This window comes from Dufourea novaeangliae, unplaced genomic scaffold (assembly GCF_001272555.1).
Source record: "Dufourea novaeangliae isolate 0120121106 unplaced genomic scaffold, ASM127255v1 scaffold21, whole genome shotgun sequence".
Taxonomy (NCBI): Eukaryota; Metazoa; Arthropoda; class Insecta; order Hymenoptera; family Halictidae; genus Dufourea; species Dufourea novaeangliae.
In genome coordinates, this window is record NW_015373910.1 from 2,619,067 (window position 1) to 2,633,596 (window position 14,530).

General features: G+C 40.6%; 1 protein-coding gene across 1 annotated transcript in view; it reads left to right on the plus strand.

Moving 5' to 3' along the window:
* Positions 1-14,530, plus strand: part of LOC107193986 — a 191,445-nt gene that overhangs the window by 160,203 nt on the left and 16,712 nt on the right. Inside the window, exon 4 of the mRNA XM_015583534.1 lies at positions 3,449-3,510. Within this exon, the coding sequence (XP_015439020.1) occupies positions 3,449-3,510 (62 nt within the window). The remainder of the gene's footprint in view (positions 1-3,448; positions 3,511-14,530) is intronic.

Sequence of the window (14,530 nt, forward strand, 5' to 3'; positions counted from 1 at the left end):
TCTTCGAGTATATTTGACACTGTGGAGTCTCGAGCTAATCAAAATGAAATTAGAATATTTTAAATATTATTGTACATTTTGGAAACATTCTTTTTTCTGTTCTTGTTTAGATATCTTAGGGAAAGGTAGCTATTACATGCTCTTTTCAGTTACAGAATGGACATCGCAATATAAAGGTTATTTTGAACTGCATGCTGCAAGGGTCTTCAGTAAACTAAAATGAAATCAAAATATTTTATATATTACTGAACATTTAGGAGAACTTGTTTTTCTATTCTTTTTTTTAGACATTTAATGAAAAGACAGCTGCAGCATGTTCGTTTCATTTAGAAAAAGGACATCACAGTATAAAGGTTATTTTGAATTTTACGCTGAAAGGGTCTTCGTTTGATAGGCTTCCTTTATTTGATTGGGTCGCCGGCGTCCCCACAGCGTCGTTCTAGGATTAATTTGTTATTCAGATTGAAGTATTTCTGCTGGATTAGGTGTGTTGAGGGGGGAACATTGTACGAACTTCATTAAGTAATTGGGACTACAAAATGTGTGTTTGGATGGACAATGAAAACAAGTAGAAAACTAGACTCACTTGTAATTATAGCTCTATTTTAAATTGATATATTTTCTTTTTTACTATTTGAACGTACTAATGCAACTTATGCCTTAATTATCGTAAATTGTTTCGCTCTGAAATATCAGGAATTCAAATAGTATATATAATTTAAGAGGCTTTAAAATTGCGAGGCGTGTTATTCAATTTTTCATAAAAGGGTGAATTTTTATGTATTTTGATACGGTCTCTGTGTACATTGTCATTTCAGGTTAAATTACTGTATATTATAGTATAAAAAGTAACAGATCGTAAACGGCATTTATTACCCCTTTTTTTAGAAACCCTTCGTTCGAGAATGAACAGTTTACTGGGTTTATTAGTTACACGAACGAAGCCCTCCAGGATTCACGTGGGGTTAAGTGTAACGAGGTTAGGAAATCCCATATGTGGGGAAGTCTCATCGTGTTGACCCCGTTCCTCATATATTAACTTTAAAATTGAAGGGGACTGAAGAGACAAGTCCTTGACAAGATTTTGATCTTCCTGATCCTTTCCATCGTGCTTCTTCCCTGGTAGGGACCAGGGACAATTTATTTCCGTCATTTTCTGTCATACCCGACGTCTACCCGCTGTATTAAAAACCACCATGAATAGAAGGTATAAAATGGAATTATTAATTTTTCACAGCTTGGAGTGATTTAAACTTGAAAAATTGTCTAAAAAATCGAAGATCGTAGAAACAATGCATAAGACATTCTTACTAACTTTGAGACGTTGAATATTATTATGAACTCTACATTATAAATTTACGATTATGTTGTAGTTTGCACAGAAAATTCCGACGTTCACCGAACGACACGTGTATGATCGTAAAGGTCTCAAGGGTCGTTCATTAGAATGACGCCCTTTAACGTCGCGCTTTTCGATGGGCGATTTTATAGAAACCGGAACACCGATTTTACGATCTTGACCGGTATATTTAATGCGTACCGTAATAAAACGAGCATGGTGGCGTTCCCAACGCGGTATCTGAAATATTAACCGTGCTATGGGTTTTCGTTGAGTCACACTGAAGTATTTATGCGCGCTGGGAGGCGGTGGAGAAAGAAAAAGAAAATACACGATGAAATGTATCTTGGCGTTAAAGCTGACGTTGATGCACAGACAGAGGGATAAAGGGTCGCAAAAAGATTCAGCGGAGCTCACATTAGTGGGACAACGCATTCTCGGAAACAAGCCGCGAGTAAAAACACGGAAATTTAATGTCACGCGAGATAATTAAACATTTAAAAAAAAAAAGACTATAGAAACAAAAGGACCGGAGGAGGTTTCGTTTAGAACTTATCTTCCGCATGGTTGTTCATTTCCGTTGGAAATTTCCTTACCTGAAGTATTTTCACAAAAATTCCGCGCAACCGGAAATTTCTGAGCTCTGTACAAAGGTAAATTTCTGAGTTCTGTACAAACAGAAATTTCTTGCATTGAAACTGGTACTTACGTATAACAGGTTTAAGGTTCGTTCTATGATAGAGAGCCGCTTGACTTTCATTATAGTTACTTTTATAAACTAATTTAAACTTACAGATGATTGGCGTTCGCCTAACTTAATAAAAACTTTAATTAGTCGATCAAAGTTAAGGGTATTTCATTTCTTTTCAGTTTTTTTCTACCTACTTTCACGGAGTCGTGCAATTTTTTCCTTGCGTGTCACTGCGATGTGACCACCGTGAGATCTCGCGTTAACATATGGACATGGAAATTTGTCATTAACTATGCGTCGATCGGGATGTAACTAATGACATTGAGATTGTCTAGTTTACTGCGTCACGATATCGTTGCTAAACTAGATTTCATTACCGGTAAATCATAAATTATGGAATTAATTGGTGGCTAGAAAATATGCATCATACACATTTCTGATAAACCAGAGATTTGAGGCTTTCACGGCCTGGCATCATACAGTTCTCACTGTTGAGGCTTTCGAGTGTAAGCCGTGTCCTTGTGGAATTGTTTTCCCAACGTTTCACAAGTCTTGTGATGCTTCTCTAACATACTAATAAACATGTTTCTCTTTTTTTAACTATTCATGACCCTGGTTCTATACTTTTGGCCGGTAGTATACATCTCCCAGACCTTCAAGTGTACGCAACCCCTTCGCCCACAGAATTAATCCAAGTATACCGATACAATTGTCTCTTTTCCCAAGTATTCACCCTCTCGAATAACTTATCCCCAACCCCAGATCCGGTTCCCACCCTTATTCAAAACTGCCTTCGAAATTATTCTCACCCGGAAAGTCTTAATCGCGTTCCCTCCGCGATACTGCGTACCTAATGGCAACACGCGGCGGCAAACATGGCGTCGGAATGTATCTGGATCCGCCTGGGGACCTCTTCTCGCGGGCAAAAGTATCACGGGAAGAAGCGGCCAGGAAAAACTTTCCGCGAGACCGGCCAGGAGCACGGAAACTTTCGTCGAAATCCCCCACCGACGACTTTCCCAAAGCACCGTCACGATCGTGGTTTCGACCTTCTCCCCCTTTTTTTTTTCTTCCCTAGAGTGCCCATCCCTCCCACGGTTTCGTGGGCTTTCGGGAGCTTTTCGTGGAAAGTCACTCGAAAATCAGCCGCAACCGCCGGAACGCGCCTCCACGAACTCCCGCGGTCGCCGCCTCAGTTTCTCGCGCCCCCAAACCAACCCCCCTAAAACCTCCACCCCTTCTTTCTCTCGCCGTCGACCGCGTGGATTAAAGTATCGACGACACCAGCCACGTCTGAATAATTCAGGACGAAAGTTTTAACCGCGAAAGCTCGACGGGGTTCGACGTGAATCCCTGCCCGAGCACACCGCACGTACACTCACAATCTGAAAACGATCGAAATTCGCTTTGTGTTGCAGGCTTCGCGCTGATGAGGATCGTCGAGGTCTACAAGGAGATCCAGGAGCAGGAAATGAATATCGTGAGTACCCTCGCGCTGCGAGATTGTTTTTCAATTATCTTGACTGAACGATAAATTATCTGTGGTCGAATTTCCTGATTGGGAATTCGGTGAAAAAGAATCGGGATTTTGGTTTAGATTTTTTGTCGTGGTCTTGTGGTTTGGGGGTGAGAGAACTCGTTTGGGGAATGTTGGGTTTGTGCATGTAAAATGATACTTGGTCGCTCTAGTTCTTAATTGTTCTATCTTCGCTAGTTTCTAAACTCTGAAAACTGAGTTTCAAATCTACCAAGTTTCATATTACAGAAGCAGGGAAATCTGAAATAATCAAACACGCTAAAATATCATCTACGGAATAGGTATTTATTATAACAGTTAAGAATTTTATCTTATTATCAATATAAATTTTTAATTGTTGTTGGTATTTGGAGATGCAATTATTAAGAAAAGAAAACTTTCAAAGTTTTGGTGTCATCGATGATTTACTATACATAGTGTGGCTTTTACGTATGCTGAGGTGGGGTGTGGTTTCTGAAGTATATCAATCGGTCAATTACATTGCCATATGTAATAATTTTCAATTTACATTGACAATTGAACTTGGTTGCATAAATTCAGAAATTCCACAGAAGCAGTTCTTCAAACGAAGATTATAAATTAAAAACTAAACTTTTCTATAATTAATCACTCTCCAGTAAATCAACGATAGTTCACAAGTCTCCAAACCTAAACGCGATGATACGATAAACATTTAACGATAATTCTCCTCCATAAAAAAGCATCATTGAAATAAACCAGTCAGCGAAATTGGTCATTTCGTATGCAACAACTTAATATTTCGCTCAATTCTCCAGGCCGTTATAAATCCTCTCAGTGCTCCCACATTCTCCGCGATCTTCTCCCATGCAGATACACACACCCCGATAAATTGCATCGAGCACTGCAAGGGTCGGGGGCGGGTAAAATCAAACCTGAATACTTCATAAGAACGATCCACAGGAGGGTAGACATTCGTAACGAGCTTAGGATACCGAAGGTCTGGGGGGTGTCAAGGAGTGCCACGAATAAATCGTTCCGCGGCGGGCCGGTCGCGTTCGAATTATTTAAATAAACGACCGCCGCTGACGCAATTAAAAGTGGAGAAGATTTATGCCGGGTTCGCGGGCGAGAAGCCGAAATCCACAGGAACGGTGAATTCGGCACGGAACTTCCGACCCCGTCGGAATATTAATTGGAAAGTTAAAAGAGAGTTTTGGTCATTTAGCTCCTGTCTCTGTCTCGCTGGCCCTCTCTTTTCTCTAATCACTAACTTCGTTCCTCCCTTTATCTCAATCTCATTTCGCTTTCTGTCTTTCCATCGCGACCCCCTTTCGACGCACACGTATCCTCGTTTTCCAGGCAAGCCCCCGGTTCTTCTCTCTTTTTCTATCCCCGTCATCGTCTAGAAACACATGAAAATCTCTTTGATCCTTGCGCCACGACCCACGGCCGCCGCCTCGGGGGTGAGATTACACACTTGCAGACTCCTGTATCTTTTGAGGGTGGAAAATTCCGCTCCGACCGTAACGATATGTTATTACGATCTCGCCCAGCGGACTGCCCGCGATATGGACCGGCGTGTGCTTTCGAAATCATATCCCGCGAGGAATCGTCTGCACGAGAGTTTGGATCGGACACAGTGGAATTTGCGAGACGACTTTCGTCGGCGTGATGACACGCACAGCGGGGAAAAGACGCGGTTAGCGTGGAAATTTCATTTCGTTGAGCATTCGTTTCAGCTGGCTCTCGTCTAGTCTTGTGAAACCATTTTTAATTTTGTTGTTCTTTTTCTGTGCTCTTAAATCGAAGTTCGTTAGGTATTAAATGAATTGTACTTGCATAGTTTCCTTTTTAGATTAGTATGGTTCTTTTAGGAGTGGGTTTAATGAAAATATATGTATTTCTAGGTAAACCATAAAATAAAATTACATCGTATAGTTTAAAGTACAAGAGAATATAATTATTAGGTTGCGGATTTTATGAAATTATATCTTATGTGGCTCCGCGAAATACAATAAAATCTAAAACTTTCATCCGATGTAATGAGTTTCCTGTTTTAATCTGAATACAATGTGATAGTTAACACGAGAAATGCAGATGATAATAGCATATGTACTTTGATCGGTCGATAAACATGACGAACATTTGAAAATTAACAAAAATTTCCAGTTAAATAACTTCACTTTCATATCGTAACACAAGTTGCAAATGATTTAATGAAATGTATTGTTGTAACATTTTAATCGTCGTTATGAGAGTGTACTGACAGCTCACTTTCACTTGTTTGGTAATTCTGGGGTTGAGAGAAGAAATAAATTCCTACATTAACTCTTATGTGTATAAATTAATATAGAATTTAATGTATAATTTAGTTATGACCACTGTCATTTATGGATAAAAATCAAATATTGATAATTGAATTTTGTTTTACTAGAAGTGTAATTCTGTGAATCTTTTAGTATAAAAAATTATTTTAAAATATTACCATTTCATTCCAACAAAAACTGAGTATCTGCCAGATCTTGGCACTACCCTGTAAACATTATTAAATCATACAATACCTCCTATAGTCTTAACACCATCTCCCTCTAACAACAGCAAAGTATCCATCAAATTCTACAGCATCCGCCTAAAATTCACTGACACGGTCTATAATCTTCCAAAAACTCAATACCTCAGTTTACTCCCCATACGTTCTCCCCGTAAACCTCGATTCCATGTTCGAAATATTCAGCATAGCCTTCCCCTAAAAGTAACCAAGTATCTATCAAATCCTGCGCGCCAGAGTTTTGCCGCTTAACAACTGGAAGCGGAATCGGAACAATGACCGACGAAGAGATCGTGCGCCATCAACCTGTTCATCCCCTTTACACCACCACCGTTCACCGTCTCGTCCCTCCCACGGCCGGCAGAATATATGCCCGTCGCGTGATCCTGTTCTCCTTTATGGAGAATATTCCCAACAATGATCCCGGTCCATTATGAGCGATCCTTCGGCGGAGGGGTGGGACGGCAGACGTCGCCGGGAATCGTTTTCCGGTGGAACGTTAAAGCCTCGAAGATTGAGCCTCTTTGATCCTTTCACTCCCCTCCACTTCCCATCCTCTGGCAGCAATGTAGCTGGCAGTTTGCAACGGCGCTCGTCTTTCGACGCGAACGAAGAACAATGTTTCCGGCAATAAGAGGTGGCCGTTATTGCGCGACAGTTCTCGCGGAATTGCGGCCATCGCCGCGTGTAAACCCATACTTTTGCCCCCAGGGGCCACCCACAGACGTAAAAACTGACGGGCCAGCCGTTCCTCGATTCAACTGAACTAATTGTTTCTTACGTGACCGTAGTCGATAACTTCCGTTACCGGGAACCGGAAAGTAATTATTTGCTTCATCGATTTCAGACCGTTTCCTCCGAGCTTTTCTAGCACACCGTGGGCTGGAAGGGGGGGGAGGTTGAAGGTTATTGAATGATCTAGGGTTCGTTTCCTTCCACGGGACGGTGGTCTGAAGGGTAATATTACACTGTGATCGTTGGAGTACCAATTTTAGTGCGCTGGGCACGTGTAGAATGAGAAGACTGAATTAAATTTTTCTTGATTTTGTTCTTATGCTCTTGGAACGTTTAAATGACTGCGTTGGTTTCTATTATTAAGTGGTGTTTATATAACGTAGTTTTGAAGCTTCGAAGTTTGCATTAATTTTAAGATTTAATGCCTGTTTTCAAGGGTAAGTTTAGATATGAATTTAGTGACTAGAATTTGTAAAATATAATATAAAATTTGCATTTTTATAAATTGATTTTTATTCATTCGTCAGACACATCTTTTCTCGAAACATCGAGGCATTCTGAACGATGTATTCCAGCTATAGTTATGCGAGGGTTAACACTGTACCTCCTTGAGGGTTAATGCCTCCGTTAGTCGCATACATCTCTCAGATATACAGAGAGTACTACGCATCCCTCATCCAGGAAGACCCGTGACTAACTGAGAGTTAAAAAAGAATATATCACAGAAATATGCCCACAGTGGAGATAATAAGTATACTGCAGAGTTCATGCATTTCTAGCATCTTGTAAAATGCAATAAAGTGAACTCATTACTGAAGTTATGAACGTAGTGAAGTTTTCAGTGCAGAAACCAAAATGATGTCCCACTTTAATTTCTAGATACTAGTATTTGAAATCGTGAATTTGCATAAACTTGACAAGATTGCATCACAAGATAACTTTGCACATAATTGTTATTTCCGGTAATAATATGTTGGGCAAATAACCAATTCACTACATGTGCTCGCATATCACACATATCTTAGCTTCCAGAAGAGCAACCGAACTGTACCCCTGTCAAAAGTATCCGTTAATCTTACTGCAGTCTATTCTCTCCTCGTAACTGATCGAATTTCCCCGTCGTCTATACACGTCACACACACGTACACGTATTCTCCGTCTCGTACTTTGTCTCCACGTACCGTATGTACGTCTCGTGTCTGGCATTACCTTTTCTCCGAATCCTCGAGGAGCCCTCGACCCCGGGACCGTTTTCAGCTACGCCAGTGCGCCACGTATATTATGGGAAACGCATATCCGAAGCCATTCACGCACGAAAGGTCGTTGTCTCAGGCGAACGCGCATACAGCACTCCGTCAACCACCCCTTCCTTTTTCACCCGAGGTTCTTTCGTCTATCGCCTACCAACCCGCACGGCTCGCCATTCCCGGAGATTACGTCAGACCTCAGTCTCGCCAGGCGACATTCGTAAAGATGTCCTCTCGCGCCAGTCGACCCTCCGTTCTCTCGCACCTTAACTCGGAGAGCCACCCTGGCAAGCCTAATCGCGCGGAAATATACAGTGGAAGAACAATTTGGTCCGGCCGTTGAATCAGTTTTATGGGTTTAAAGGCGAACGACGCGACGGGGGGAATGGTTAAAGTAACGAGATCAGGGCTGCGGTTGGTTAAAGGTATCCAGAAGTGGTTGCATCCACGGATATCCTTGATTCATGGCGAACATTGAATATCAAGTAATCGAGTGGGGGTTTGTGGGCTAGTCTTATCGATGAGATTAGACATTGTTGAATTGATTTGAATTTTGAAATTACTGAATGATTGCTGGAACTGTTTTGTCATAATTAGACTGCGGATTTTATGCATTTATAGCCTATGGGTCTTTGAAGTCAACGAGGTTTATATTTTCCTTTGAACCCAATTAGATACTTCAGCGAAGAAAGAAATTTCTACTTTTGTTTTTGTCTTTATGAACAACCTTCTGAATTTTGATTTTGCTAGTCAAGTTTCTATTTATCTATTTAAATAAATAATGTCTCCGGTGACTAAAAGGTAAATTTCACGTTGCAATTTACAATTTTGTGTATTTCTTTTTCAGTTTTCAATTGAAATTTCAGAAGAAATACGTCGGACATTTTCCAGGGAATTTTTCGGTTCGTCAGTTCCGAAATGCTTCATGGACTCGTTGAAATTTGTGAAATGAAGTTTTCATGATGCAAAAACGCGGTGAAAAATTGCTACCTTGCGTTTCAATATGCACGAGTATAATCCCTCTCAATTTGTCAGTCATTTAAAAGCTGGAATACCTTGTACGAAATGCACTGTTGTTGAAAAAAGATATTACGGTAATTTATCCGTCCAAAAAGTACACGAGAGGCTGTACGACGCCGGATGTTGACTGACAGAATTAATCGAAATTTTTGAACGCGGCAGAAATTCAATTTGAAATTGTTATATCGGAACCATGTAACGTGAAACTGCCACAACGATATACATACGGTATTCAATATCCAGCTGCTGCACAGAGGTATTTGTAATTGAAGTACAATTTAAAACCGATACGGTTTCTTTCAATTTGTTACACTTTCTTTTTTAAACCAGAGCTTGGGCCCTTTACTTTCGAAAAATACGAAATATTCAATCCCATTGTACTCCTTTCTGTATGCAGAAGTATCGATTACATACGAAGGGAAATTTTATTAAATTCTAGAATATTTTACGTATACCTACGAAATTGGCGTACATTATCAAAAAGTAGAATAATATATAGTATATCTAATTTGATTCTCTCAAATATAGGGTGTCCCAAAGTAGTTTCGACTCCCAAAAAGAAGGGGTTCCTGGGATTATTTGAAACAACTTTCTCCTCAGTAAATTGTTATCCGAGGCTTTGCTAACGAGATATTAACGAAAAACCTCGACCACTCAGAGCTCGAGTCTGCCGGTCGAGCTTCCGCGGTTACGTTGGCTACGCGTTACGATTGGTATTCGTGCTCTGATTGGTTGGGGATTTTCGTTAATATCTCGTTAACAAAGTCTCGGATAACATTTTTGTTAAGAAGAAAGTTATTTCAAATCATACCAGGAACTCCTCATTTCCGGGAGTCGAAGCTATTTTGGGACACCCTGTATATATGAGATCAACCAAGGAAATCTACAAAAAATATTACGAAGTTTACAAAGATCGATTTATTCAAGTCTTGTCTAAAGTGTCGCTTATTTCCTCCACCCAGGAATTTCCCTATTACCAATATCATTCCCCGTTGCATTCGACCATCCACATAACAAGATAAACGACACCAATTCCGTCCTCCTGGTCGGAAGGACTAATTTAATTAGGAAGGGTAATACCTGGAAAGCATCGGACGTATTATCGCATTTTTCTTCGCAACTGAAAATCGACTACGATGTAAGACGACCGAGTGAACGAAGACTGAAATGAGAACAACCGGGGGTTGGAAATGGGAGGAGGTCAAATTGGCTCTCAATCTTCAAGGCCGTGAGCGGATAGGATATCTTGTTATAAAGGGAAAAAGATCCTTTTGAATATGGTGATTTATTTACTTTTGTGGCAGTTCGTTATTTCTGTAGCCTTCGGTGAAATTAGAAAATTGTTCAATATTCTTGGGAACCTGAGACTTTATCGATGATATATTCATAGTTTGATAATATATTTCACTATACATTTATGTTCATAAGTATTAGGACACTTATGGAATATGTAGTAACTGTTACTAGGTACACTAAATCTTCGATGAGTGTGCGAAGGCTCCTCGGCATTGAACATTAAATATTTCATAAACTAATGGACATTTGCGGCTGAAACAAATGTCATTGGCTTCAGAATTCCATTTTCTATCACTGTGACAAACCTAACACTCATCGACGATTTACTGTATTGCAAAACTGCTGAATGTCTGAAATAAATATTGTTTAGATGATATTGCAGCTCCATGAACAACGATTCTGATACTTTGAGGTAATAAACGTTGTCTAAAATATATAATTTTTACGAAACAACACATTTTCTTCATGTGGATAAGGTGTCCTAATATTTATGAAATGTACATCGAAAATTATGTCTTTAGAATGAATGAATTATAATGGTTTATTAATATTTGTATTTCATGATGAAGAGGATACAATATTCTGCAGAGTATTAATTATTTTCCTGGCATTCATCCCGAACCCGTTTTCAACGAATTTAATTATGCCCTCCGTTTCGATGGAACGGTTTAAACTAATCTGAAATAAAATTTTTTAATAACATTCCCGGAACGTTTGACCATGTAAAATACTAAGAACAACGATGAAACGAAGGTGGACAAATTGAATTCCAACTTAAAATTTGCATTTTTATCAGGTCTGTTGATTACTACGTGGAACGTTCTTCATTTGCGGTAAAAGAACTAACTCTTAAAAATTACAGTGTCGTCATCGAATAAATGTAATTAATAAAATAAAAATACAAAGTATGAAATTCCAGGGAAGTACAAACATAGACGAAAAATTGTTGAATACAATTGTGCAAGACTATAATTCATGAAATTTTCGTATCAGTAGTCTGTCTTGAGTAAATATTAAGCCAGAGACAGTCAGTCAGCTCCTCGATTTCTCGAATTGTCATCGCAATCCTACATTTTTCATTAATTCCATCAGTCGCCGCGCGCAGCGTCCAGGACGGCCAAGGACCGACCGGGGGGCGAAAAATTGATGAAAATTTCATGCGATTCCTCTTGTCCTGGTTCGCCTTCGCCGTTACAAAAGAGCGCATCCGTCCATCGATTGATCGGGTGTTGCCGGGTCGAACGGCTCCGTTTGTTTCTCCAGGGAGCGTCGCGGGGGCGAAACTTTTGAGATATGGTCCCTGTGACGTGTAATCCGTAGCCGCGATCACCGACGAGCGCGCAGCGTGGGAAAAAAAAGAACGTTGAGGATGAAAAAAGCGGGAAACCCAGCACGATATGTAGTTACTGTCAGAACGGACAAGCGATCTTCCCCAGGGAAAAGTCGCCTGGTGATGAAAACTTTTAGCCAGCCACCGCTGAACCTTTTTCAGCCAGCGCCTGTCGACATAGTTTCATCGTGGAGCGATGAGGGAAGTTCGGAGGATTATTTGGAAATTACCGGTAATGTCTAATGAGACGCGGTTGACGGCCAGGTTTTACCAATTTGGAACGAGATCTCGATCTGTTTCACTCGCTAATCAAACTTTTGGTATCATTGAATCGTGTGTCCATAACATATGGAAAAGGACTTAGAAAGAGTATTAAGAACCTTGATACATTGTTTTCATAATTGTGTTGATGTGGGACACCTACGAATTGTAACACGAGATTTTTTATCGACTTCTTTTGAGGTGTGGGGGTGGTCATCTGGAAAAATCTAAGTGGAAATCTCGTATGTAGAACATGCCATGTAAATATATATTCCGTTTTCAATACTTAAATACAGTCGAACCTTGTATATGTAATAGGTATGTTGCACCATGATTCGGTGATTGAATTTTAGAAAATACTGAAACGGTAAACGGTTAGCAAGGGGAACTGGAGCAATACAGTTGAGAAAGTATTGTTCACAGGAGGAAAGGAACCTTCTCAGCATTTGGATTGCCTTGATGACGGAGGAAAAGTTGTGCAAGTACACAGCAAGAAAGTACGGCACGAAACAATGGAAATGTTCAGGGACGGAAACGAGAGGAATGGTCCTAAGACACTAGATAATTATTGAGGATTAATGACAAACCCAGAGCATTTCAAACCATCAAATTCGAAGCCTCGCCATTTTCGATTCCAGTATCCTCATCGCTAGAAAGAGATCATCCGACCGCCGAACAGCTTTATGGTCTTAAGTGGATTGCCGAGGGGGGCCGAAGGAAGGGGGATTCTGCAGAATGTCGAAAGGGGTAGGAAGCGAAGATGAATCCTTCGAGTGGTCTGGCTCAAATTCGTGCAGCTTGCATTACCTTTTGAACCTTTTAAAGCCGCCGCGTTTCGCTGAAACGATCGTCCGCAAAAACGGAGAAAGGGCCGATGGACCCTTTCGCGCAGATTAGAGGAGTGCCCAATGGGCCATAGTGAAAAGGTCGCGACGCGGAGGGTCTTCTATGCAGCGGTCAATGCTGCTTATTCACCGCGACCCCCATGCAAATTTTTCAATCGAACCATTCTTCAGCCTGGGACCGCCTTGACTGCTTGTTTGTCCGACATTAAAAATGTGTTTCTTCGACTTGCCCCGGTACTTGGCAAAAGAGGCATTCGTACAAGGAACGGGAAACTTCTGTAAGGTTTCCTGTCACAATCGCATTTGTCAGGGCAAGTTCCACCTGGAATACGATTTCCACGCAATGCATCGATGGAGGAGATATCGGGAACTCCTACGAGATTTTTCTTGGTGACCTTAAGGACCTCTTTTACACCTCTTCTCATGCTCTTTATGGAAATATTGGGCGGGTAGACTTCGGAGCTGGAAATGTCTTCACTCCAATAACAACTCCATTACCCTCTATGGAAAATATATTTTTCTCTGTCTATCACGATGAACACTACATTAAAGTCTAGCTTATGGCTTGGTTAGACTTCATCTCATAAATTCTGTCGTTTCTCAATAAGCTAACTTTACGAGGGTGTTGTGCATTGTTTAACTACTATATGATTTATTTGATGATCGTTTATTGGTTTACCAATTTATTTCATTAACACCAGAAGCGGAACTTAAACGTCAATTTATTCTTTAATAATTAAAGGGGAGGACGAAAGGGTCAGGGACAGTGACTCCTTCAGCAACAAGTCACCAGTTTAATGATCACGGCTCTAAAAGGTTTCAAAGTGTCCTCTCGGGCGTCATAGTGAGCGCCTGAAAGTTTTCTGTGTCCGGGAACTCTTTGCAAAGTGATAGTTTCCAAGATGGAGGGAACTTCATTATAAACACCAGGCCTTTATTGAGACCGTTTCAGCGATCGAATGGCGGACGTTACACGATTTTTATTGAACACGAAAGAGGCACTGCTACGAATTTTCACGGTCTCGTTAATCGTTCCAACGATGGCTGCAGCATCGTCGGTATGAATCAGCGGAAACAGCGCGTCGATATATTAGGGAGTCTCGGAGCTTTTTTTTGTCAAGCAAAAGGTATGATACGGCCGGGGGGATTTTGTTTCTCCCCCTCCTGGTTGCCGAAGGATCTCTCTTGCTGGAAAGAAGCCAATCGGCGAGCCTTGTTTTCCCTTTTTACTGCGAATGGCAGGAGCATCCCGAGACCCTGCAATCCAATCGAAAGTGTTGACGGGAACGTCGCTCTTAAAAACTCGTCCCCCCGTGCACATGGAAATCGAATAAAGTAAATTGGAATTGAAGATCGCGCGTGATATTGAATTTAAATGTGGTAGACCTTGTTGAAGTTCTGCTTGTGATGGTGACGGAACTTTACGCTTTACGTGCTCGATTTTTATTAATGGATCAGTCTAATGATAGCGGAGTAATTAATTTCTGAGTATTTTTACAGTATTGATAATGAAAGTATGACTAGAATTGGGCGTGTCAATCAGTGTTCTACTGTCGTTTTTCATCATTTTGCTATGTAGTTTAAATACGTGGCAGATTCGAATGCAAATTGACATCTTGATACTATACCTATCTGTTTGAAGAATAATAGTTATAATAATAACAATGGTAGCATTGGCAACAATGGTAATAAAGGCACTGTTTTTTATCAATACAAATCC